The sequence below is a fragment of the Thamnophis elegans genome, chromosome 16 (genome assembly GCF_009769535.1).
Source record: "Thamnophis elegans isolate rThaEle1 chromosome 16, rThaEle1.pri, whole genome shotgun sequence".
In the NCBI taxonomy this organism is placed as follows: domain Eukaryota; kingdom Metazoa; phylum Chordata; class Lepidosauria; order Squamata; family Colubridae; genus Thamnophis; species Thamnophis elegans.
In genome coordinates this window covers 5,378,600-5,402,790 of record NC_045556.1, presented here as the reverse complement: position 1 = coordinate 5,402,790, position 24,191 = coordinate 5,378,600, and the positions used below count along the sequence as shown (strand labels likewise).

The window sequence follows — 24,191 nt, the reverse complement described above, 5'->3', positions numbered from 1 at the left end:
ACGAGGCTCTTCTCCATGTCCTTCTCATTAGGTGGCCAAAGTCCTTGAGTTTCCTCTTCAGGATCTGGCCTTCTAAAGAGCAGTCAGGGTGGATCTCCTCTAGGACTGACCGGTTGGATGGCCTTGCAGTCCAAGGGACTCAATGCAGGAGTCTTCTTCTCCAGCACCAGAGTTCAAAGGCCTCCATTCTTTGGCCCTCAGCCTTTCTTAGGGTCCAAACTTCACAGCCATCCATCGCAAATGTCTTCACCAGCGACAAGCGACAGTAGATCTCACAAAAAGGAGTCAAGCCATGCAAAAATAAATAAATAAGTAAATAAATAAAATAAAATAAATGAAATAAATGAATAAAATAAAATAAATAAAATAAATAAAATAAATAAAATAAATAAAATAAATAAAATAAATAAAATAAATAAAATAAATAAAATAAATAAAATAAATAAAATAAATAAAATAAATAAATAAATAAAATAAATAAAATAAATAAATAAATAAATAAATAAAATAAATAAAATGAAATAAATAAAATGAAAATAAATAAATAAATAAATAAATAAAATAATAAATAAAATAAATAAAATAAATAAAATAAATAAAATAAATAAAATAAATAAAATAAATAAATAAATAAAATAAATAAAATAAATAAATAAATAAAATAAATTAAAATAAATAAAATAATAAATAAAATATAAATGAAATAAATAGAATAAATAAACAAATGAATGAATAAATGAAAACCCCCACCATAACTTCATCTATTCATCATCCACCTTTCTGGCTTTAGTAGAGTTAAAATTGCAGAATTGACTTTTTCCCTTTTTCTCTTTTTCTTAATTCAGCCCTGGAATTCTTCTCTCCTTTCTTCTGATTGGCCGCCAGCCAGCCAAGCCGTCCAAGCCCCGCCCGCCTCGTTGAGCAGGGCAGAAAACCCCGCCCTTCCTTTTTTCCATCATTCCTCCCCGCCCACCCCTTTGGAACGCCCCGCCCCGCGAGGCCGCCTGCGCGCGCCTTCACACGACCTACCTCCCACCCTTTCTCTTCTTGTCCCGCCCTCCGGCATGGCTGCGCGCGCATCCGCCTGCCTGGCCTGGCCTGGCTTGCCTCCTTTCTTTCCTTGCCCCGCCCTCCCGCGTACCTGCGCGCGCATCCGCCTGACCTGCCTGCTTGGCTTCCCTTGCCCTCTTTGCCCCGCCCTCCGGCGTGCCCCGCGCGCGCATCCCTGTGCCGGCCTGGCCTGGCTTCACTCCTTTCCCCCCCACCCCGATGCCCCTCCCTCCCGCGTGCGTGCGTCAGTTGCGTAGGTGCGTGGCGTGGCGTGTCGCCTCTTGTCCCTCGCGCGTCGCCGTAGCCCGGCTCGTCCCATTTTTGTCCTCCGCGCGCCGAAGGGTGACCCGGGTGGGGGCCGCGCGTGGCGAGCGAGCAGCCCTCAGTTCGCGCGCTTCAACCCGCCCGCCTGGCCTCGCCGCCTCCTTCGCCTCCCGCCCGTCCGTCCGTGGGTTTTATTTTCTCCCCCACCCCCGTCCTCCTCCAGCTCAGAAGATGCTGGCCGCCGCCCGGCTCCTCCGCAGCTGCGCCGCTCCCGCTCTGCGCGGCCTGGCCCTGAGGACGCCCGCTGCGGCAGGTGAGCCCCCCTCAGAGCCCCCCTGACAGGAAAAAAAACCGGCCCTCTCTTCTCCACAAGAGGTGGGGGACTACAACTCCCATCCTCCCCTGCGGCCCCTCCAAACCCCCACCCCACGCGTCCCCTGTCAGATTTTGACAGGGTTTTGATCACCCTTGCAAGGCGGTTCCTAATTTTTCCACACACAGAGAGAGAGTAGGGGGAAGAGGGGTATCCCCAGAGGTCTCCCCCGCTCCCGTCCTCTGAGCCCCGGGCGGGAAGGTGACATTGAACGGCGGAGAGGAGAGAAGGCGAGGCCAGAGGGCGGAAGGGAGGGAGGCCCGTCGCTCTCTCTTTTCTGCCCCCCCTCCCACCAGGAGGAAACCGGGCTCGCTCTGGGGTTAAAAGGCAAAAAGGTTGGGGTTCTTTACGTGGTGGTGGTGGGGCAGGGGATTGTCCCGATGACCTTTTATGCACCCAAAGGTGGAGTTCCCCCTCCCCCCCCCCCCACACACACACACAAACACACAAACACACAGATCCCCCCCCCCAGGGCTCGCTCTGGGCTGAGGGTTACAGACAAAAGGGTGGTGAGGTTTTTTTAAAAAATTGCTTAATTAATTTATTTAACTTGTCATTCACGTACAAGATAACAGGTCTAAGAATAAACAGGAATAAGAACATGGGAAATGGGTAGGAATAAATGGGGACAGGGAGACAAGGATGGTGGGCACAGTGGTGCGCTTATGCAGGCCCCCCTTTTTTGTGGTGGTGGTGGGGAGAGGACTACCCCAGTGACCCTTCATCCCCACTCAAAGGTGGATTTCCTCTCACGTCTCCCCTGCAGAGGAAAACATGTTCGATGTGGGGTTAAAAGGCAAAAGGGTGGGTTGGGGGGGTAGAAAGGGGAGAGAACTGCCCAAGGTGGATTGTGTGTGTGTGTCTCCTTCTCTCTTTTTCTCTTTCTTTCTCTTTCTCTTCTCTGTCTCTGTGTCTCTCCCTCTCCCTTTTTCTCTCTTTCTCTTTCTCTCCCTCCCTCTCTCTCTTTTTCTCTTTCTCTTTCTCTCTCTCTTTCTCTCCCTCCCTCTCTCTTTCTCTCTTTCTCTCTCCTCTCTTTTTCTCTTTATCTCCCTCTTTCTCTCTTTCTCTCTCTCTCCTCTCTTTTTCTCTTTCTCTCCCTCCCTCTCTCTCTGTCTCTCTCTCCCACTTTCTTTTTCTCTTCTCTTTCTCTCTCTCTCTCTGTCACACACACACGCACACACACAACAGCAAAGGGCCTTTGAGTGCAGGACTGCCCAGAAGGTCCGTGTTGAGTGACGGCCAAAGTGGCGATGGATTATTAGCTCAAGGAGTCTTGATTAAGATTGCTTTGATAGAATCAATGTTTTTGGGGGGGAGCATATTTATGAAGGGGTCAATGAGGTGAAGAGTGTGGGGACACCTGTTTTAAGGCTTTTTAAAAGGGGCAGCAGGGATGGGGCTGTATGGGCTTCGTTCCCCTCCCTCCTTCCTTCCTTCTTTTCTCTTTCTCATCTTCCTTCCTTCCCTACCCCCTTCCTTCCTCTTTCCCTTCCTTCTTCCTTCCTTTTTCTCATTTTCCTTCCTCTTTCTCATCTTCCTTCCTTATTTTCCTTCCTCTTTCTCTTCCTTCCTTCCTCTGTTTCATCTCCCTCCCTTCCCCTCCCTCCCTTCCTTATTCTCATTTTCCTTCCTCCCTCCCTCCTTGTCATCTTCCTTTCTTACTTCCTTTTTCTTATCTTCCTCCCTCCCTCCCAGCTGTGACCTGGGCTCCTCCTATGTTGTATGCAATATATGAACAAATATTACAGCAAATAGTGACATGCATGAGGTGATTTATCTAAAGTCCATCTATTTTTAACCCTATGCGATCGTATCTGGAGTTGGGTTTTTTTTGGGCGGGGGGGCGAGGCAATGTATTATCTCGCTATGAAAACATATATTAGCCTCTTGATCTGCTCTTCTTGGGTGGATTAAAACATAATCTCCCTTGTTTCTGGTTTCATGTTTGAAGAAAATCATATTTGTGGCTTTTGACTTTCCTGAAATGAGATTCAAACAACTTGTCAGTGACCTACGTTCTGATATATATCTATTAATGGCATTATTTTAAGTTTAACGTATAGCGTCTATTCTTAATAGGCCACACCCAGCAATGTGCAGTTCAACAAAAGCTTAATAACTTCAAGGAAGTTGAAAGGATATTCCCTTTTACTCTCCCTTTTAGCAACAAGCTTTAGTTGAAGAGCCTGTTGGTTGTTGCCTCCCTGCCTTCCTCTCTCCTCATGGACTTTGTAACTTTAGGTTCACAGCCTTGTGTGACTGAATTCTACTTTAGATTTTACAGTGGTATTCTTTTTCAGCTTTTTCCTGTTTCAGGGTAGGAATTGGAGGCTGCCTCAAGAATATGTTACTCCTATTTGCTGCGTGCTCAATTTTATTCCACGCAGTTCTGCCTTGAAGTTCTTTACATCCCAAGCATCAAGGCACATTGGCATATGCTAAATAAATAACCAGGGCACATAAGATATTATTTTAACTGTTGCTATATTACATTGATGATATTTTAATATCTTCAAAGACCCATTTGCTTAACAGATGTTGAAAGTTTAATTACTCTGTCTTGGTAGAATTGGGCAGATGAGGGAAATGAAACTGCACGTTAAATATTTAAGGTTTTACATTCGTTTTAACACAGTTTATATATGCTCATGAAGGCATGTGCCTTTTAATAAGAATTTGTTACCAGACACTTTTATATCTCTGGAAATAAGAATTAGCATTAGTCAATCAACATTACAAGGTTTATTTATGTACTCCTTAAAAGATTGCTACACTAAGATTAGTGAAGTAAAATTCCAAAAACATCAAATAATTTCCCAGCTTCCTTGTTACTTATTAAATTTCTATGCTGCCCATCTCCCTGATAAGGTTACTCTGGGTGGCTTACAGACCATTAAAAGATAAATTAAAAAAGCAGTTAAAAATTAAAAATACGCAGAAACTAGGAACCAAAAGATGGACAGTACAGAGATGAGGTCTTCTTATCTCAGCAGCCACCTCCAGCAGTGACCTTCCCCCTGGGACCTGCAAGCCAGAGGGCAAAACCAAACTTTAACACTCTTCCAAGGCCAAAAGAATGACAGAAGGTCTCACCTCCAATGGCAGAGTGTTTCACAGCATCAATGCCACTTACTTTTTTTTCTCTCCTATATTATTAGTATAATATAGACTCTTAGGCTCTTCTCATGTTAATATTTTCTTTCTATGCCTTGAAATAATCAAACTTCTGAAGTAATCCAGTGTTAAAAGTCCCCAGCATCTTTTATGCTTATGCGGTATTTAAATTTTTTGCTCAGTTGAATTATTTAAGAACAATGAAACAAATATTCTTTCTGCGGAATAATTCCAAAGTCTGTGATATCCAGTGCTGGACTCATTTTACATCCATCACAGTTAGCGTCATGGACAGACTCTTGACAGTCATAATTTCAGGGCTTCCTGTCCTTGTAGTGTTGTAGTTTCACATCTTTGTTTTCTGCTCCTTCCTGTTTTTGTTTCAAACCAGCACTACCTCTGCGTTGCTATGCTCACAAAGCAGAGATCACGGATGAAGAACTGGATGCTCGCTGGGTGATGTTCTTCAACAAACCTGATATTGATGACTGGGAACTCAGGAAAGGTAACACACCTGGGAAACATTGGGGGGGAGGGGCAGAGCCACTAGAGAAATTATATTTTCTAAAGGTTTGATTGATTTGTGCAACCCAATAGGAATTATTCTATAGGTCCCTTTCCTGGAGCAAACAAAATGATCCCAGAGCAAAAACCACAAAGATCTCGAGGTTTCCACCACTACCACCACTTTGAACAGCTACATTGGTACAGCAAAACTACCGTATTTTTTGGAGTATAAGATGCACCGGAGTTATAAGAGCCAAGGTGGCGCAGTGGTTAAATGCAGCACTGCAGGCTACTGCTAGATCAGCAGTTCAGCGATTCAAATCTCACCGGCTCAGGGTTGACTCAGCCTTCCATCCTTCCGAGGTGGGTAAAATGAGGATCCAGATTGTTGGGGGCAATATGCTGACTCTCTGTAAACCGCTTAGAGAGGCCTGAAAGGCCTATGAAGCGGTATATAAGTCTACTGCTATTGCTATTGCTATAAGACGCACCAAGATTTTGAAGAGGCAAATAAAAATTTAAAAAAAGGTTTTGCACTCTGCAGACCTCCCCAAAACGCTGTGTTTTTTGCAAAAACGTGCCCATTTTTTTTCAAAGAAAGGGCATGAATAACCTTTAGGAGGCTTGTAGAGTGCTTCCGGGAGGTGGAGCCCCCCCAAAATGAGCAAAAACTGGCCCATTTTTCACAAAAGCGGGCCCATTTTTGGGTTAAAAAAAAGCATGCATAGCCTTTAGGAGGCTTATAGAGTGCTCTTGGGGGCTGGGGGGGGCAAAATTGAGCAAAAAACAGCCCATTCTTCGCTCATTTCTGCCCTCCCCAGCCCCCAGAAGCACTCTATAAGCCTCCTAAAGGCTCTGCACAGCCATTTTGGTGAAGGGGGCGGGATTTCGGGAGGCAAAAAATGCTGTATTCAGTATATAAGATGCACCCAGTTTTTCAGCCTCTCTTGAGGGAAAAAGGTGCGTCTTATACTCCGAAAAATACGTTAGCTATAATATATTACGATTGACAGTGTGAGACTTTGAGTTTGAAGTAAAAGTTAGAGAATTGAGATTTCAGCTCCGAAATTTTGTCTTAGATTTTGTATTTGGATAAAAGCAGAGTTACTACCTTATATGCTCCACAGCAAAATCTCAGATGATAGAATAGAGACGCAGAGGGAGAAAAGAATTAAATGTCACGTTACGATTATGTTAAATGGATGGCAAACCTGAGGAGGGGAGGACTGGAATAAATGCAGCCCTCTCCTTCAATGCTCGCTTCTTTCGATAGGTATTAACACCTTAGTCGATGCAGACATGGTTCCTGAACCAAAAATTGTCGATGCGGCTCTGAGGGCATGCAGGCGGCTAAATGACTTTGCTACCACAATCCGCATCTTGGAAATGGTAAAGGTGAGCGAAGGCATCCTTCTGTTTGCAACATAAAGCATGGTGGTGAGATGTTCCCTTGCACACCTCAGTGGCATTCACTAACAAACCTCTGAGATTCTTCTTCCTCCCCCCCACCCCACCTCCAGTCCTTGTCTGGGAACGGCTTAAAGTGAAGCATTCGCCTCAAGCAGAATGGACCTTGAGTGGGAAGGGCGGAAGAATCAGACAGGATCCAGATCTGGCCAGCAGGCCAGGTCGTTTATATTCACTGATCCAGGGGTGGGCTGCTACAGGTTCACCCGTGTTCAAGAGAACCCGTAGCTAATGTTAGGGCCGGTTCGAAGAACCTCCAAATCCCAACCCCTGGCTGGCCCCGCCCGCCCTTCCTCTCCCAGGAGTCTCCACACAGCCCGTTTCGGATGCGAGGTAAGGGCCCGCACAGAGGCTCAGGGAGAGGGAAAAATGAGCCTCCCAGAAGTTCCAGAAGGCTGGGCCCATTTCCAGCCTCCGGTGCCTGGGGGAAGCAGTTTTCGCCCTCCCAGAAGCTCGAGGAAAGCCTCCAGAGCCTATGGAAGGTGAAAACGCCCTCCCCCGTGGGTCAGGAGGCTGACTCGGCCACGCCCTCCCAGCAACTGGGTAGAGAACCCGTAACTGAAATTTTTGAAACCCACCCCTGCACTGACCTTGTCTCAGAGATAGTATAGGTAGCATGCTGGCTTAATATACGGGGATATACTCCTATACGTTCAGACTGCTCCTCCTAGTTCATGAACACTCGTCCAATGCCAAGAGAGCCAGTCTGGCCTAGTGGTTAAGGCATCAGGCTGAAAACCAGGGGACAGAGGGTTCTAGTCTCACCTTAGGCATGAAATCTGGCCAGGCTTATCTTGGGCCAGGATTGTTGTTCAGGGAGAAGGGAGGAAGGCGTAATATGTATGTTCACTGCCTCGAGTTATCTATACAAATAATACAAAAATATCAGTTTAAAAGAGAATTCAAGAAGCTGAATGGACTAAGCATATGCTTCACCTATGTATTATAGCTTCTCTGGACATGAACTTTTCAGAAATAAGATCAGTGGTCAGAAATTATGAGTTTAGTGAAACCACATATGAGTGACAACAACGGCAGCTTCCCAGCAGTCTAAATATTTATTGCTTGTGGGTTATGCATATTTCTTGGATAAGATCAGGGCCATAGAAAAGTTAAGCTTTTGGGCTTAAGTATGCTTGTCTGGCCAAATCTGCTTTTTAAAATCCTGATGTCTTGTGTTCTCTTTGAATTAGTACAAAGCAGGCAGACACAAGGAGATATATCCATACGTTATCCAGGAACTTAGACCAACTTTGAATGAATTGGGAATTTCAACTCCAGAGGAACTTGACATGGACAAAGCGTAAACTTAACAGTAAGAAAACATCTTTAATTTTTGCCCTTTGAGCATGTTCTTTAATACTCTGTTTGGTGTTTGATAAGGTAGAGAAAAACATTGGTGTCTCGGCAGAAAATGTAGGATACCTGGTATGTTCTCAACAACTGGAATCCAATTTTCTGTAGAATACAAGGGCTCTTAATACCTGGGAGATTTAAAGTATATTATAAATGAAAAGATACCTCAGTCATCTTGTACTTCATTTTACTTTTGGGGGAGCCACTAGTTTAAAATGCAGCAGACATCCCTCAAATGGAAAAAAAAAATTAAGCTCTGTATTTCTAAATAGCATTCAGATATAATCTTCTTAAGTCGCTATTTGCTCATATTAACCATTTATTTCCCCTGATAACAAAGAGAGAGAGAGAGAGAGACAGAGGGAGGGGGAGAGAACTAGTGAAAGCATTTTGCCAACAAGAGAAAATTAGAGAAATTAACACAAGCAAACATAGAGCCGAGGTGGTGCAGTGGTTAAATGCAGCACTGCAGGCCACTTCAGCTGACTGTTATCTGCAGTTCAGCGGTTCTAATCTCACCGGCTCAAGGTCGACTCAGCCTTCCATCCTTCCGAGGTGGGTAAAATGAGGACCCGGATTGTTGTTGGGGGCAATATGCTGACTCTGTAAACCGCTTAGAGAGGGCTGAAAGCCCTATGAAGCGGTATATAAGTCTAACTGCTATTGCTATTGCTATATGATAAAATAAAACAGTTCTACGGAAACCGTGGTGGAAGCACATGTAGTGCAAATGCAGAAAAAAGCCCCATGTTACAGGACAAAACGAGACCAGGGGTCCCTTAGCCTCTTATTGCTTGTGGGGCATATTGGGTGTTTTGAGAATATATTGCAGGCACTCCCCCAGAATGGATTAGGGCTTCCCCATTCATAAAATGGCTGTGATGTCAAGGTTAATTACATATTTGCAAAGCCTTAGCCAATTAGAATGCTACATCGCCCTCTCTATATATATCTTTCTTCCTCCCTCCCTCCCTCCTATCTCTGCTTCTGTTTTCTACATCAGTTTTTCTTAGATCTGTTTTTTTTAAATGTAAAAAGGGCATGAAGCCCGATAGAAATTAGGAGCAGTGTTTTTGTATACAAGTAGCAACCTGGGCATTATATCAAACATCCAAAGGACAGACAAGTGGCAATTAAATGCTACAAGTTTCTTAAATTGCTCTATGCAGCCACGTATTCATCTGCGGCTAGTGTTGAAGTTGGAACGGCTTTTCTTAATCTTTCTATCCACTCCCCCCTGAAGAAGCTTGGGAAGAGGTACCGAACTTGAAAAGGATACCTCCAAACTAATTCCAAACTATCTGTTCTTTTCCAGATGGACTTCCCATGAGTATACTGTTAAGGTTCTGTGACTGTACAACAATTACCTGGATATAGACATTATAATTACTTATTTGAAATCACTTCTTCCTTTTGTTGAGTCCTGGATATGTATTGTGAAGTTGACCTAATAAAGAGGAAATGGTTTGAATTGACTTTGGTGTTTATAGCCTGTGATTATGAATTACAATATCTATGTCTGTCTGTCCATCCCTCCATCCCAAGGCAAGAGTAAGCAAGCATGGGATTCTATTGAGACATTAAATTCCGTATATTTCTGCACAAAAAGTAGTTGTTCAGATTTCAAATAATGAAAGAACCACATTTTAACATGCAAAACCCAATTAAGAAATTATAATTTCATAAGTATTAATTCATGTTAAGAACATCATATTGCTTCCATAGAATATAAATTGGACAATAAGCTTGATTGACTTCAGCTGCTTACATAAATCTTAGCATTTACTACGTTAAAAAGTCCCAAGTCTCCACATTAAGCGACATAACGTGTCAGTTATACCACTTTTTAAAAAACCTACAATTTCCTAGTCCTAATAGTTACTTAGAAGCTTTTGAAAATATGTGGTAGTGCTTGATGAGATCGTATATATCAAACTTGGATAATTCATAGTGGTAAATAATGAACGTATTTTGATGGGATAAACACAGAGATGAATTACATCTTCTGAACAATTGTATACCTGTGTCCAGGAAGGATGAGAAAAATAGTTTAGGAAAAACAGCTTGTACGTTGTAAATTCAGTTTATGTACTCTTCGTATAATGGCTAAGAATTGCTCCAAGTTGCTTTCTCCTTATATGCCTTCACAAAGGCAATTGCAGCCTCCCTTCTTAGAAATGGATTAATCGAATCCCTTGTCTCAATATTTATTAAATGTATATATGAATTAAATTTATAGCTCATCAAGCAATGTTATGTAATTTACAACAAGATATAAAACCACCATCTAAAACAAACAAAATATTGATATTAAAATGAACAAAAACAGCTATGGACGATGGCAGTATGATGGGAGTTGTAGTCCATCTGGAACAGGCTGGAGAAAACGTTTTTTCACACAAATGAGATAAAATTTGGTTTTTTTTTTCTGTTTGTCCATTGGAGGGCATTTGACAGACGCCACGGAGCGCAAGTCCTCCAGTATCCTAGAGCGCCTATTCCATTCCTCTGCTCTTCCCAAAAACAAACAAAAAACAGGGAGCCGCCTCCCATTGGTCAGCTCTCTTGTCTCTCTTAACCCCGCCCATAGGCGTTGCTCGCGAGACAGAGAAAGCACAAGGGCGGGGCTTTACAGAAAACAAACCAATCCGGGAGAATGTCGGAGGATAATTTTGAATAAGGGACCGCCCCGTCGCGTTTCCTATTGGCGGAGCTTCGCGATGACGGGCGGAGGCGGTGGGTGGGTGGGCGTGGCTTCGGGGGGCGACCCTCTCCGGCTAAAGCGGCGATGGCGACGGGAGACGGAGGCGATGAGGAGCCGCCTCGGGGAAAGGAGCCCGGGCCGCACCTCGGGCCCAGCGGCGTCCTGGTGAGGCTGGGAAAGGGGCGGCGGGGAGAACCTCTTATTGGCCGGGTCAGCCCGAGGAGCTGGGCTGGATGAGGCCTTGCCTGGGCGGTGGGGGGTGGGGTAGACTGCTCCTGGCTGGGGAGGCTCCATTCACAAGATGTCAAGATCTCAAAGCGAGGAGGGGAGATTCAGGCTTTCCCAGCCTGGCCTAGTAGGGGAGAGTAAACTCCATGCCCGTGAGCAGAGGGGGTGAGTGGGCAGGGGTGTGTGGGTGGGGATGGGGGTGGAGGATGGGGGGGGGGTCCTCTGGGGGTTCGGCCCTTCATGCCTCTGAGAAACACCCCCCCCCCAAAAAAAACCTTCCAGCCTTTTCTTCTTCTCATCTTCCTATTGGAAGAGCCGGCGGAGGCTGGGGTAGACTGCTCCTGGCTGGGGAGGCTCCATTCACAACGGCCAATATGTCAAAGCGAGGAGGGGAGATCCAGGCTTTCCCAGCCTGGCCCAATAGCAGCTAGACTTATATACCGCTTCATAGGACTTTCAGCCCTCTCTAAGCGGTTTACAGAGTCAGCATATCGCCCCCAACAACAATCCAGGTCCTCATTTTACCCACCTTGGAAGGATGGAAGGCTGAGTCAACCTTGAGCCGGTGAGATTTGAACCGCTGAACTGCAGAACAGCAGTCAGCTGAAGTAGCCTGCAGTGCTGCATTTAACCACTGCGCCATCTCGGCTCTTATAAGGGAGAGTAAACTCTATGCCCGTGCGCAGAGGGAGGAGGGTGGGGATTTGGGGGGGAGGAGGTGGAATGGGTCGGGGTCTGAATGGGTGAGGGGGTGTCTCTGAGTTCTGGCCCTTCATGGCTCTGAGAAGGCCCTCCCCCCAAAAACCTCCAGCCTTTTCTTCTCATCTTCCTATTGGAGGAGACGGCGGAGGCTAGGGTAGACTACTCCTGGCTGGGGAGGCTCCATTGGCAACCGCCAAGATATCAAAGCCAGGAGGGACATCTAGGCTTTCCCAGCTTGGCCCAGTAAGGGAAAGTAAACTCTCATCCCCACCTTAAAACATTGGGGTGAGAGGCTTCCTAACTCTTTGGGAAATGGGCGGGGGGCGGGGTGAGGGTGAGAATTGGGGAGGGGGGTTCTGGATGAATGGCTGGGGGGGGTCTCTGAGTTCGGTCATGCCTCTTAGAAGCTCCCCCCCCCCAAAAAAAAACTTCCAGCCTTTTCTTCTTCTTCTCATCTTCCTATTGGACGAGACGGGCGGGGTAGACTTCTTGCTAATTTTGTGTTTTATTTTAAAATAAACAAAACCCCAAAATTGCCAAGGGGCTTGTTATTGCTTCTGCTGCTTATGTACAATCCACCAAAGTGATGTGCTTGGATTTGGTATTTTAGTATGTTTTGTTTCGAAAGAAACAAATGAAACACAACAAGGGCAAAATTGCCAAGAAGCTTGTTGGTGTTGTTGCTGCTGTTTACGTACAATCTACCAAAGAGATGTGATTGTTCTGACCTAGGCTTCCTACTGTGAATTCTGCTCCTTTACATCCAGCAAAGTCTTTCCAGGGAGGATTTACAGTCACAGACCTTATCTGGCTTGGAGAGCTGCCAGGCCGAGATCTGCAAAACTTGGCAAGGAGTCTCGGAGAATCACGAACCAATTAAGGGAACGAATGGTCTCCTGCAAACTCCACTCCCCTTTCACTTCTCTTTTATTTTCTCTGGGAGGGGCCATGCATCGTCCACCTGTGGCCTTACTCCCAAGTCAACCCCTGTTCTTTAGCTGTTCCCTTCGTCTGGCAACTCTAAGGGTGGATTTACAACCACATACCTCATCAGGCTTGGAGAGCTGCCAGGCCGATATCTTCCAAACGCAACGCTTGTACAAGAAAATATTTGGCAAGGAGTCTCTGAGAGTCACAAGGAAATCTTCACGCTAATGAATTGAACTAATTGTCTCCTGCAAACTCCACTCCCCTTTCGCTCCTCTTTATACCCTATGGGAGGGGCTATTCACCATCCACCTGTGCCTTTGTTCCTTAATTGTTCCCTTCTCTGCACACACTGGGAACAGGCTCCAGCTGTTCTTCTGCCTCACTGATGTCTGCCTCTGAAGGCAACTGATAACTGTCAGACGGCTCTGGCCCCCTCTCTGCCTCCGACACAGAGCCCTCCTCAGAGCCTTCCCCAGACTCTAGGACTGGCCCAGGTTCCTCCGCAACCTCCCCACTGTCCGAATCTGCTGCCCACTCTTCTAGCTGCTGGTGGGCCACAACAGTGATTGGATTTAGTTTTTTGTTATTTTTTAGTCAGTGTCCAATGCAACTGCTCTTCAACTTCTCACTCCCCCCCCCTTTCCTTTTTCAGGGGCAAATGGACAAACGGAGGATGTGCCGAGACCCCCCGGTAGAAAAGAGAGGTCCCTACATTATGAACAAACCATCTTCTATTCAGGATAAGCTACGTAAGTAAAAGAACACATGGCTTTTCTCCACCTCTTTATAGTGCTGTTTGTAGGTAATCCTCAACTTTAACGACTGTAATGGGAGCCTGCCCATTTTAAGGTCATTAGTTATGACGGTCCTAAAGTGGATCAACCTATATAACCGTTAAGCGAACCAATTATTCACAATGCTTAACAATGTTGTGCCCAGAAACAAAAGGCTGGTTTTCGGCCGATACGTGAGATGCTACAAACAGCCGTAGTAACAGTTGGGTTATTTACAGAAGCTCAAGGAGCACCGAGTAAACAGTTGCTGAATTTCTCTTCGTGTTTTTTTTGGTGTCGCAGAAAAACATCGCGAGATGGCGAAGGCAATGCTGCGGAAGAAGGGGGTGCTTTCAGGAGCCGTCCGGCAACAGCCCAAACCGGGAGCGGTGAGGTCAGCGCTCTTGTCGAATGGCGGTGATAATTCTGGTTTTTCAGGATCGGCCAGGGATGCAGGGAGGAAATCGGCAACTCGCAAAGGGCAGTTTTGGAAACGGGGGTGGGGGGAGCAAATCACTTTTTATTGAGGACTAGATGCCGAGGTGGCGCAGTGGTTAAATGCAGCACTGCAGGCTACTTAGGCTGACTGCAGTTCTGCAATTCGGCTGTTCAAATCTCACCGGCTCAGGGTTGACTCAGCCTTCCATCCTTCCGAGGTGGGTAAAATGAGGACCCGGATTGTTGTTGGGGGCGATATATGCTGACTCTGTAAACCACTTAGAGAGGGCTGAGAGCCCTATGAAGCGGTATATAAGTCTAACAGCTATTGCTAGAAGTGAAGGAGGTCAGTTTGCAAGGAAGTGTTGTGGCCCGACAGTGAGGAGGTTGGGTCTTGTTATCCGCTTGATTGTTTTGCCTGGTGTGCAAGCTGCTGGAGAGGATGCATTACGGTTTCTCTATTTCCTCCTTAGCTTTTTTAGTGCCTCTTTTAAATGATGTGTAAGTGTGGTTTATCTCTATGTATTTGTTGATGGCTAATTTGTCTGAGTGCCAAGTTCCCAGGAATTCCTTAGTGTTAGTAAATTTAGTTTGAATCGAGGTGTACCTCTGCTTTGGCCTTCTGTTCATGCCCTACACTGTCCCCTTCCACCCCCAAACTGTGCGTAGTAGCTTCATGGTAGTTTCTTCTTTGTACCAGGACGGTGAAATTCAACAAGGGCTACACGGCTCTTAGCCAGACCTCCGATGAAACTTTGGTGGCTCTTGATTCTGACAGGTGAGAGGCTTGACTATTTGGGTCTGGGGAAAAAAACAAGGTCAAATCCTGTCCCTCAATTGAGTTGGCTGTACAGAGGTGGTCCTCGACTTAACGACCGGTCATTTACGACCAAGTGCCAGCTATATGACAAAAGGAGGAAATAATGATCTGATTGTGGCTAGGCTGGGGGGGGGGGGGAATTGGTTAGCTCCAAGAATTAAATACCTTACCTACCGCAGCCTCTCCCAAATCTTTATTGAAAAATGTGGATCAATCACAGGACAATGTTAGGGTTCCAAATAGCATCCAAAAGTAAATCAGAGGCCAAGGAAGGGTATTGTTCAAAGTTCCAATTTATTAAGAGAGCCACGTTGGCACATCTGGGAAAGCTTCCCGGTGTTCCCCACCCAGTTGAAAGTTCAAGATCTTGCCCCCCACACCCACCAGTCCATCCCATGGTCCAATCTCCCACTGCCATGCTGGCAGTTCCACCCATCCAATTCTAGAAAGAATGTTGTTATGGCTACATATCATCTCACTCCTTACAAGGGGGTAGGCTGGGGGGTGTGTGGAGGAGGCCCGTTGATTTGTACGGATAGGTTGGCGACTGAAAAGGGGACTTGCTGTATCCTTTCAACTTGTCCTTCGTTTTCTTCTCCTAGCGATGACCTGGAATCGAGATGCTCCTCTGGTTACTCCTCGGCCGAGGCAAGTCTGGTGTTTTATAATTTAATAATTGCATTTAAATGATTTAATAATTGCATTTAAATGATTCAATAATTGCATTTAAATGATTTAATAATTGCATTTAAGTGATTCAATAATTGCATTTAAATAATTCAATAATTGCATTTAAGTAATTCAATAATTGCATTTAAATAATTCAATAATTGCATTTAAATGATTTAATAATTGCATTTAAATAATTTAATAATTGCATTTAAATGATTTAATAATTGCATTTAAATAATTCAATAATTGCATTTAAATAATTCAATAATTGCATTTAAATAATTTAATAATTGTATTTAAATAATTTAATAATTGCATTTAAATAATTTCATAATTGTTTCCTGTGGGTTAGCTCTCCTATGAGCTTCTTTAAGACAGGCAAAAGTTGCTTCATCAGTCTGCTCTTCTGTTGTATTCTCTACACACACACACACACACACACACACACACACACACACACAGTGTTGTGACTGTTCAGGCTCCCAACCTCAGGGAATTTTTGAGAAGGAAACTGGAGCTGCAGCAGGAAGGTGCCAATTAGGATTCAAATGCTAATCCTCATTTGTGGATGTTTGGGCTAAATTTAATCTTGTGCGCGCATCTTTTTGTGTTTTGAATGGATCAGCCAAAAGTTCTCAAGAGAGGCCTGAATGTTGCTGCTATTGTTTTGTTTGTATTCTGCTTGTATTCTTCTTCTTTTTATAAGTCACTCAAGGCAGAGAACACGCGCGCTACTCCTCCTCCTGTTCTCCCCACATGTGGGGTTATGTGATGAGAGAAAGGGACCGGCCCAAAGACATCCAGTCTGCTTTCATGTCTAAAGTAGTACTAGAACTCACCATCTCCTGGTGATCGGCCCCAAGTCACCCAGCAGACTTTCTTGCCTAAGGCAGCACTAGAACTCACCGTCTCCTGATGATCGGCCCCAAATCACCCGGCCGACTTTCCTGCCTGGCAGCACTAGAACTCACCGTCTCCTGGTGATCGGCCCCAAGTCACCCAGCAGACTTTCCTGCCTAAGGCAGCACTAGAACTCACCGTCTCCTGGTGATCGGCCCCAAGTCACCCAGCAGACTTTCTTGCCTAAGGCAGCACTAGAACTCACCGTCTCCTGGTGATCGGCCCCAAATCACCCGGCCGACTTTCCTGCCTAAGGCAGCACTAGAACTCACCGTCTCCTGGTGATCGGCCCCAAGTCACCCAGCAGACTTTCCTGCCTAAGGCAGCACTAGAACTCACCGTCTCCTGGTGATCGGCCCCAAGTCACCCAGCAGACTTTCTTGCCTAAGGCAGCACTAGAACTCACCGTCTCCTGATGATCGGCCCCAAATCACCCGGCCGACTTTCCTGCCTGGCAGCACTAGAACTCACCGTCTCCTGGTGATCGGCCCCAAGTCACCCAGCAGACTTTCCTGCCTAAGGCAGCACTAGAACTCACCGTCTCCTGGTGATCGGCCCCAAGTCACCCAGCAGACTTTCTTGCCTAAGGCAGCACTAGAACTCACCGTCTCCTGGTGATCGGCCCCAAATCACCCGGCCGACTTTCCTGCCTAAGGCAGCACTAGAACTCACCGTCTCCTGGTGATCGGCCCCAAGTCACCCAGCAGACTTTCCTGCCTAAGGCAGCACTAGAACTCACCGTCTCCTGGTGATCGGCCCCAAATCACCCGGCCGACTTTCCTGCCTGGCAGCACTAGAACTCACCGTCTCCTGGTGATCGGCCCCAAATCACCCAGCCAACTTTCCTGCCTAAGACAGCACTAGAACTCACTGTCTCCTGGTGATCGACCCCAAATCACCTGGCTGACTTTCATGCCTAAGGCAGCACTAGAACTCACCGTCTCCAGGTGATCGGCTCCAAATCACCCGGCCGACTTTCCTGCCTAAGCCACGGCTAGAACTCCTGGTTTCTAGGCCAGCACCGTAACCACTAGACCTAATTCTGCCCGGGAGGTTTGCAATGAAAGTTATTGTTCCGTATTTTTTTTCCCCTTCCCCCTCAGGTCAACCAGGATCTCAGCCGGCAGTTGCTGCAGGACGGCTACCGCCTGGACGAGATCCCAGACGACGAGGATCTCGATCTGATCCCCCCGAAGCCCATTTCGTCCTCACCGTGCTCCTGTTGCTTTGGCGACTCCGCCTCCTGCTCCATCCAATAGGAAGAAGCCTCGGAGGGCTGCTGCACTAACACGGGTCAAGAATTCAGCACTTTCCCCCCCACCTTCCCCCTCCAGTTCCTCTCTTTGTTTTGGATTCCTGCTGAATTTTAGGTCAAATCAGCGGGTCGGAGCCGGGGATGGGGCGCTAACTCTGGAGATCCGGCCCCTGGAAGGGCAAGGCAGTGTACTGTTGGCACCTTGCTCAAGAGCTCCGTAGTGTCTTCTGAATGGTGCAACGTAGAAGTGTATTAACTCTTTATCCAGGAGCCCGGTGGACGCCTTGTGCCAAGAGAAGTTGCTTCTCTGGGCAAGGTTCAGCGCTCCTGAGGGGACTAATCAGGAGGCAAGGGGTTCTCCCCCATAAAAGGTGAACAGAAAAACCTGTGTGCGTGTGTGTGTGTGTGCGTGTAAAAAGCGAACAACAGCAATTCCGATAACTAGGTTTCGCAATATGTTGGGGTTGCGGAGGCCCACACATGAAGGAAAAGAGAAACCCTCAATGCTGCCTAGAAGGGGAGAGATTTACTCCCCGGTTGCTTTTTCTGACGAGAGAGAGAGAGAAGTTCTTGAGATGTTTCTGCAGGACCTCCCTTCAGAATGGAGTTCTTGCCTTGCACAAGGGTGGGGAGAGCTGCTTGCGCAAAGGTTTCTTGACGACATAGGCCTTTTGTTCGTCTACACCTTGTTGATGGCTTTAGTTACTACAACTGTGGGGTCTCTCATTCCGTTCTCTTTCGGAAGTAAAAGGGAAGGGAGGTTGAAGACGCCGGAGCTCTAATCGTCAGCCTTTAATTGATCCCCCGAAAGAGTCTCAAGGCAACCTCACCTTAACAATAGCTTCTCCTTCTGTCCCTTCTGAAGGTTGACCCTCTCAGATCTAGAGGCAGTTGGGCCACGAAACTGCAAATCTTGGAAACTATTGGCCTTAATGTGGGAGAGATGGCTGACAATTCTTGATTTATTTGGTAGATGGGATTTTTTTGCGGGGGGGTCGCATTGGACCCCGTTTCCTTTTGGGGGGGGAATTAAACGGAATAAGAGTTGAAGCTAAGTGAGGAGGACAAAGTTGAAACTCCTTAAGCCAGCTGGCCTCCTCATCAGCTTTGCTGGTCACATACAGCTCTTAACGTTCTCAACCTATCCGTTACTTTTAACGTTTTCTCTGAACTTGGCGTCCTTCAAATGAATGGAGGCGCTATCATCCCCATACTGAGAAACAGCCTATGGAGACCACCAAGGGTCTCCTTGCATTAAATTAACCCATGGAAAAGGACCCTTGCATGCTCTCGGCCCCACTTCATCTCTGGCTCTTCCTGTAAGAAAGGATGGGTTTTTAGGCAGCTAGCAGAGAGTGTGTAAATGTGTAACTTGGGTGGCAATCAATTCTGGGGAAGAAGTCAAGATCTTGTCTTCCTAGGTCACCAGTACTGATTGACCCAGAACAGAAACGGTCTCTTGTCTTTCTAATCCGTTGTTCTGAAGCGGCATGTCTCAACCGACGTCTCGGAGATTTTGACGGGACAGTCAGAATATCCATCTCTAGTGGGATTTCTGGATGTTGGATAGGATGCTCTAGAACTGGGATGGGAGATGTTCTACTCTAGGAAAGTGTAGTGGAGTTCATCAACATGAAATTGTCCATCTACGCTTCATCGGTTGTGGCGGGGGGGGGGGGGGGACGGGGACTCAATGTCCTCTCCCAAGTTTGATCGTAGAAGATCTGGAGTTCTTCCACTGCATCCCTGCGATTTGAGAAGGATGTCCCAGTGTTGACCTGTTAAACATCTCGCTCGTCGCAGTCCCCCCCCCCAAAAAAATTAAATCCCTTTCTTCCTCATACGCACAATTTGCTCTTGAGGCTTATGTCTTGTGACTCTCTCAAAAGGGAATGGGATTAATTTGCCGTGACTAACTCAGCAAGTCCACTTAAATTATTTGAAATAATTTTAAAAATTATTTTAATTTTGGTCTCATTCACATTTCTTTTGGTCCCTTCCTTTTGCATCCTTCTTTTAATGATTCTATTCCACCCTTTTTTGATACGTTAGTGTCACTCTTGTCCCGTAGCGAGTTGGCTGCGGTGAGTTGGCGTAAGTCCTCTCAAAGTCAACGTCTCCTCCGGCTTCGGTTGACGTGGTCCGGGGTGAAACACAGAGACGCCATTGGAAATTTTGCAGAGCTTCCTGACATGGGTTGCAAAAGCTATGGGTGGCCAGTAGGTGGCAGCCAAAACACACCATTACAGCTGCTTCTAGGCTGCCATCTACTGATTATCTGGATTTTGTTCAATCCCAAAATCTGATTTCTCCAGCCATTTTTAATCAAACATTCCAGCATCAGTTACTAGCAGGTACACTGATTTGGGGTTTGGGGTTTTTTTTGTTTTTGTTTTGCCCTGCTGGAACACATCACCAGCAAGTTAATGTTTTTAAAAAGTGACCTTCTATGTACAAATCTTGGCAGAATTGGCTTGGTAAAGCTATAAAATTGGCATTTCCCAATTTTCTCCCTCCATCTGTGCCGGATTACAATTGCTAGAAATTCAGACTTGGAAGACTTAACCACCGAGGGGGAGGCTAATACTAGGTTGGAGAAAGTTGTACTGATAATGGTGAATATTATAGTATAGTGGCGAAAATTGTACTTAAGCTAAACCAATATCTGGTCTCGCTATATATATTTTTCTTTCAAAAAAGCTATTGTTCATTTACCGTATTTTTCGGAGTATAAGAAACACTTCCCCCCCCCCCCCAAAAAAGAGGGTGAAAATTTGGGTGCGTCTTATACACTGTATATAGCCCCACCTACCCACCGGCCCCCACCCTTTGGCCTCTGCCTCTCAGCAATTTGCCTCCTTGTAGCAAACAGCCTGTTTCAGCTTTAGCACAAGCAGCTGATTGTCGGTTGGATCGGCCTCCCAACCATCAGCTGTTTCAGACTGCAGGGATTGCCATTGCCTACTACTACCTCCATGCACCCCATTTTCGGCCTCCGTGCCCCCATTGAGCGGAAAATGGGGCGTGCGGAGGATGCAATAGGCTGTGGCAATTCCTGTAACCTGAAACAGCTGATAGTTGGGGGGGGGCAATCCAACCAACAATCAGCTGTTTGTGCTAATCAGGCTGTGCTGAAACTGAAACAGGCTGTTTGTTGCAAGGAGGCAAATCGCTAGGAAGGAGAGGCAGATTTTTTTTTCTTGTTTTCCTCCCCAAAAGCTAAGTGCGTCTTATACTCCGAAAAATACGGTATTAGGGGGAAAACGGGCTGCTTCGTTGGTCAAATCACCAGAGATGTTTTTTTTTGTCGAGGACAGAAACTACCATGTTCACAACAGAGCCTATGTCACTCATGCACTGTTCGTTCGAACTATCCTAAAAATATGAGTTCCAGGTGTAGCTAACAAAAGAAGAGAGAGACATTGCGATCTCTGGAACTTAAAATATGTTATCCACTTAGCTTTCGTTAGCCTCTGCTAACATCGTCGGAGTGTAAAACTACCATTGAAGAGACGCCTGCCTTTATACATCATTGATCAATTTGGCCATTGGGCACGTGATAGGCCCATCCACCCGCCTCCCACCTGTAATTAGCTGTCGTTTTTTTACTTCACACACGTTAATCGATGGGGGCTTAGCACCTGTCGCTTCCTTCCCTATCGCACACAGTTTGGGCTGCTTATCCCCAAGGAATGACGCTGAGCTGTCCGACGTTTCTTTAACATCCAGAGAGAATGCCATTAAAGCAACATCGGACAGTTCAGCGTCATTCCTTGGGGATCAGCAGCCCAAACCGTTTGCGATAGGGAAGGAAGCGACAGGAGCTAAGCAGGGGTGCGCTCCAGCTGGCTTTACCGCCAGTTCGGTCATCCGCACGCGTTGCACAGTTCAATTAAAATTGTTCTGCGCATGCGCAGAACTCAAAAACAAGATGGTGGTGGCGGAAGAGACTGGGGAACCAGTTTGGAGGTGCGGCAGGCCTGGGTGGCTACTGGCTCCAGCAATGGGAAGCTAAGCTCCATCCCACTGGAGCTAAACCTCCCGTCGATTAACCTGTCTGAAGTAAAAAACAGCAGAGCTAATTACAGGTGGGAGGCAGGTGGATGGGCCTATCACGCGCGCAATGCCCAAATTGATCAATGATGTATAAAGGCGAATATCTCTTCAATGGTAGTTTTTACACTCTTGACGACGTTAGCAGAGGCTAACAAAAGCTAAGTAGATGATACATTTCAAGTTCCAGAGATCGCAATGTCTCTCTCTTCTTTTATGGGATATATTAGTACACTACAGCACAGAAGTGAGTACACCCCACACACACATTTTGTAAATATTTAAGTATATTTTTTTCATGTGACAACGAAGAAATGACGCTTGGCTACAATGTAAAGTAGTGAGCATACAGCTTGTAAATAACAGTGTAAATGTGCTGCCCCCTCAAGATAACGCAACACACAGCCATTAATGTGTTAAGAGCCGAGGTGGCGCAGTGGTTAGAGTGCAGCACTGCAGGCTACTTCAGCTGACTGCAGTTCTGCAGTTCGGCTGTTCAAATCTCGCCGGCTCAAGGTTGACTCAGCCTTCCATCCTTCCGAGGTGGGTAAAATGAGGACCCGGATTGTTGTTGGGGGCGATATGCTGACTCTGTAAACCGCTTAGAGAGGGCTAAAAGCCCTATGAAGCGGTATATAAGTCTAGCTGCTATTGCTATAAGAGTACCAAGTGTCATTTCTTCAGTGTTGTCACGTGAAAAGATATACCAAAATATTTATAAAATCTAGCAGGTATTATACAAATGCATCTTTTCTACTCGTCTGCTGCAATGCTGAAGGAACGGATGATTCTACAGGCATTTTTAGAACTGACCCCACTCCCCCATTAAATCTGCCTAGTAGACTTTAATTTTTAAAGCTGCCTTAAAGCACTAAAATGCATTACATGAAGTTTTTTCTTCTTTAAAAAAAAAAATGAACAGCACAGAAGACAATCTTACGGGATATTTAATATTATTGTATACTCGGTTCATTGTGTATCTTTGTACAGTCTTAACCAAGAAAAGAGTCTTATCAAATAAAGTAGCTTCTACTCTACACACTTTGTCCCTTTGTTTATCCAAAACGGCTGTTCTCCTCTTGGTAAGCATGACAACGACACCTTTTAGATCAGCGTAAAAGGTAAAGGTTCCCCTTGCACATACGTGCTGGTCGTTCCCGACTCTAGGGGGCGGTGCTCATCTCCGTTTCAGAGCCGAAGAGCCAGCGCTGTCCGAAGACGTCTCCGTGGTCATGCGGCCGGCATGACTAAACACCAAAGGCGCACGGAACGCTGTTACCTTCCCACCAAAAGTGGTTCCTATTTTTCTACTTGCATTTTTTTACGTGCTTCCGAACTGCTAGGTTGGCAGAAGCTGGGACAAGTCACGGGAGCTGGTTCCATCACAAAACCGCGGTAGACTAAAGCGCGCTTGACGAAAGCGCGTACCTGACGTCATCACAGCGCGACGAAAACATCACGCTGTGAGCGGTAAAGTTAAAATTAACGCGAAAACCTTACCCTAACCCCCCAAACCTAACCCTAAACCTAACCCTTAACCTAACCCTAAACCTAACCCTAAACCTTAACCTAACGCTAACCCTTAACCTAACCCTAACTCTTATCTTTACGTGAATCGGCTTGCTTTAAAAGCGCTTTTTAAAGCGCCCTTTTTTCTCTGCGGTCATATTTGTCGCGCTGCTGATGACGTCAGGTACGCGCTTTAATCGGGCGCGCTTTAGTGGACCGCGGTTTTGTCGTGCCACGACGGGAGCTCACTCTTGTTATGCGGCGCTAGGGATTTGAACTGCCAAATTGCGGACTTTTCTGATCGACCAGCTCCGCATCTTACCCACTGAGCCACCGCGTCCCCTTCGATCAGTGTACTCCTCCATAAACCATGTTTGTATAGCATGCGATTTAAAACAAAACAACCCCCCCCCCCCACCAAGGAACATAGTTTGTCACACCTGGGTAAACAAAGCAGCCTTTGTTTCCATTTATTTGATTTTTATTCCGCCCATATTGTTTTTATTCCTTCCTTCCTTCCTATTTCCCCCCACAACCGCAGCCCTGTGAGATGGGTTGCGGGCTGAGAGTCAGTGGCCCAAAGTCACCCAGCTGGCTTTCATGCCTACGGCAGGACTAGAACTCTCAGCCGCCTAGAGGTGCCTTAACCCTCTAGGCCAAACATCACGGCTTAATACGACGGATGGATTGGCGCAATATTCAAAGCTAAACTCATTTAAGATGTATAGATGCGTTGATCAGAAGGTCTACAGCTGCTTGTAAGGGTCCTCTGTGTGTTTGTGTGTGTGTGTGTGTGTGTGTAAGAAGATAATAACAGGGTCTACTGAGGTGGCACAGTGGTTAAATGCAGCACTGCAGGCTACTTCAGCTGACTGCAGTTCTGCAGTTCGGCTGTTCAAATCTCAGCGGCTCAGGGTTGACTCAGCCTTCCATCCTTCCGAGGTGGGTAAAATGAGGACCCGGATTGTTGTTGGGGGCAATATGCTGACTCTGTAAACTGCTTAGAGCGGTATATAAGTCTAACTGCTATTGCTATTGCTACCTCTTGTCCAGTGAAAACATTTCAGGTAGTCCCC

At 46.2% G+C, this 24,191-nt stretch overlaps 2 protein-coding genes across 2 annotated transcripts; both read left to right on the top strand.

Annotated features, from left to right (window-relative positions):
* Positions 1-1,330: 1,330 nt before the first annotated feature.
* LOC116519415 (cytochrome c oxidase subunit 5A, mitochondrial) lies at positions 1,331-9,606 on the top strand. Its single transcript, XM_032233268.1, has 5 exons — positions 1,331-1,627; positions 5,193-5,306; positions 6,582-6,703; positions 7,969-8,090; positions 9,447-9,606. The coding sequence occupies exons 1-4, from the start codon at positions 1,546-1,548 to the stop codon at positions 8,080-8,082; spliced, it is 432 nt and encodes a 143-aa protein (XP_032089159.1). The 5' UTR covers positions 1,331-1,545; the 3' UTR covers positions 8,083-8,090; positions 9,447-9,606.
* A 1,280-nt stretch (positions 9,607-10,886) lies between these two features.
* On the top strand, positions 10,887-19,789 carry FAM219B (family with sequence similarity 219 member B). Its single transcript, XM_032233342.1, has 6 exons — positions 10,887-11,000; positions 13,348-13,444; positions 13,772-13,862; positions 14,607-14,684; positions 15,329-15,374; positions 17,402-19,789. Exons 1-6 carry the CDS (start codon positions 10,920-10,922, stop codon positions 17,555-17,557), a joined length of 549 nt encoding a protein of 182 aa, XP_032089233.1. The 5' UTR covers positions 10,887-10,919; the 3' UTR covers positions 17,558-19,789.
* Positions 19,790-24,191: the final 4,402 nt, after the last annotated feature.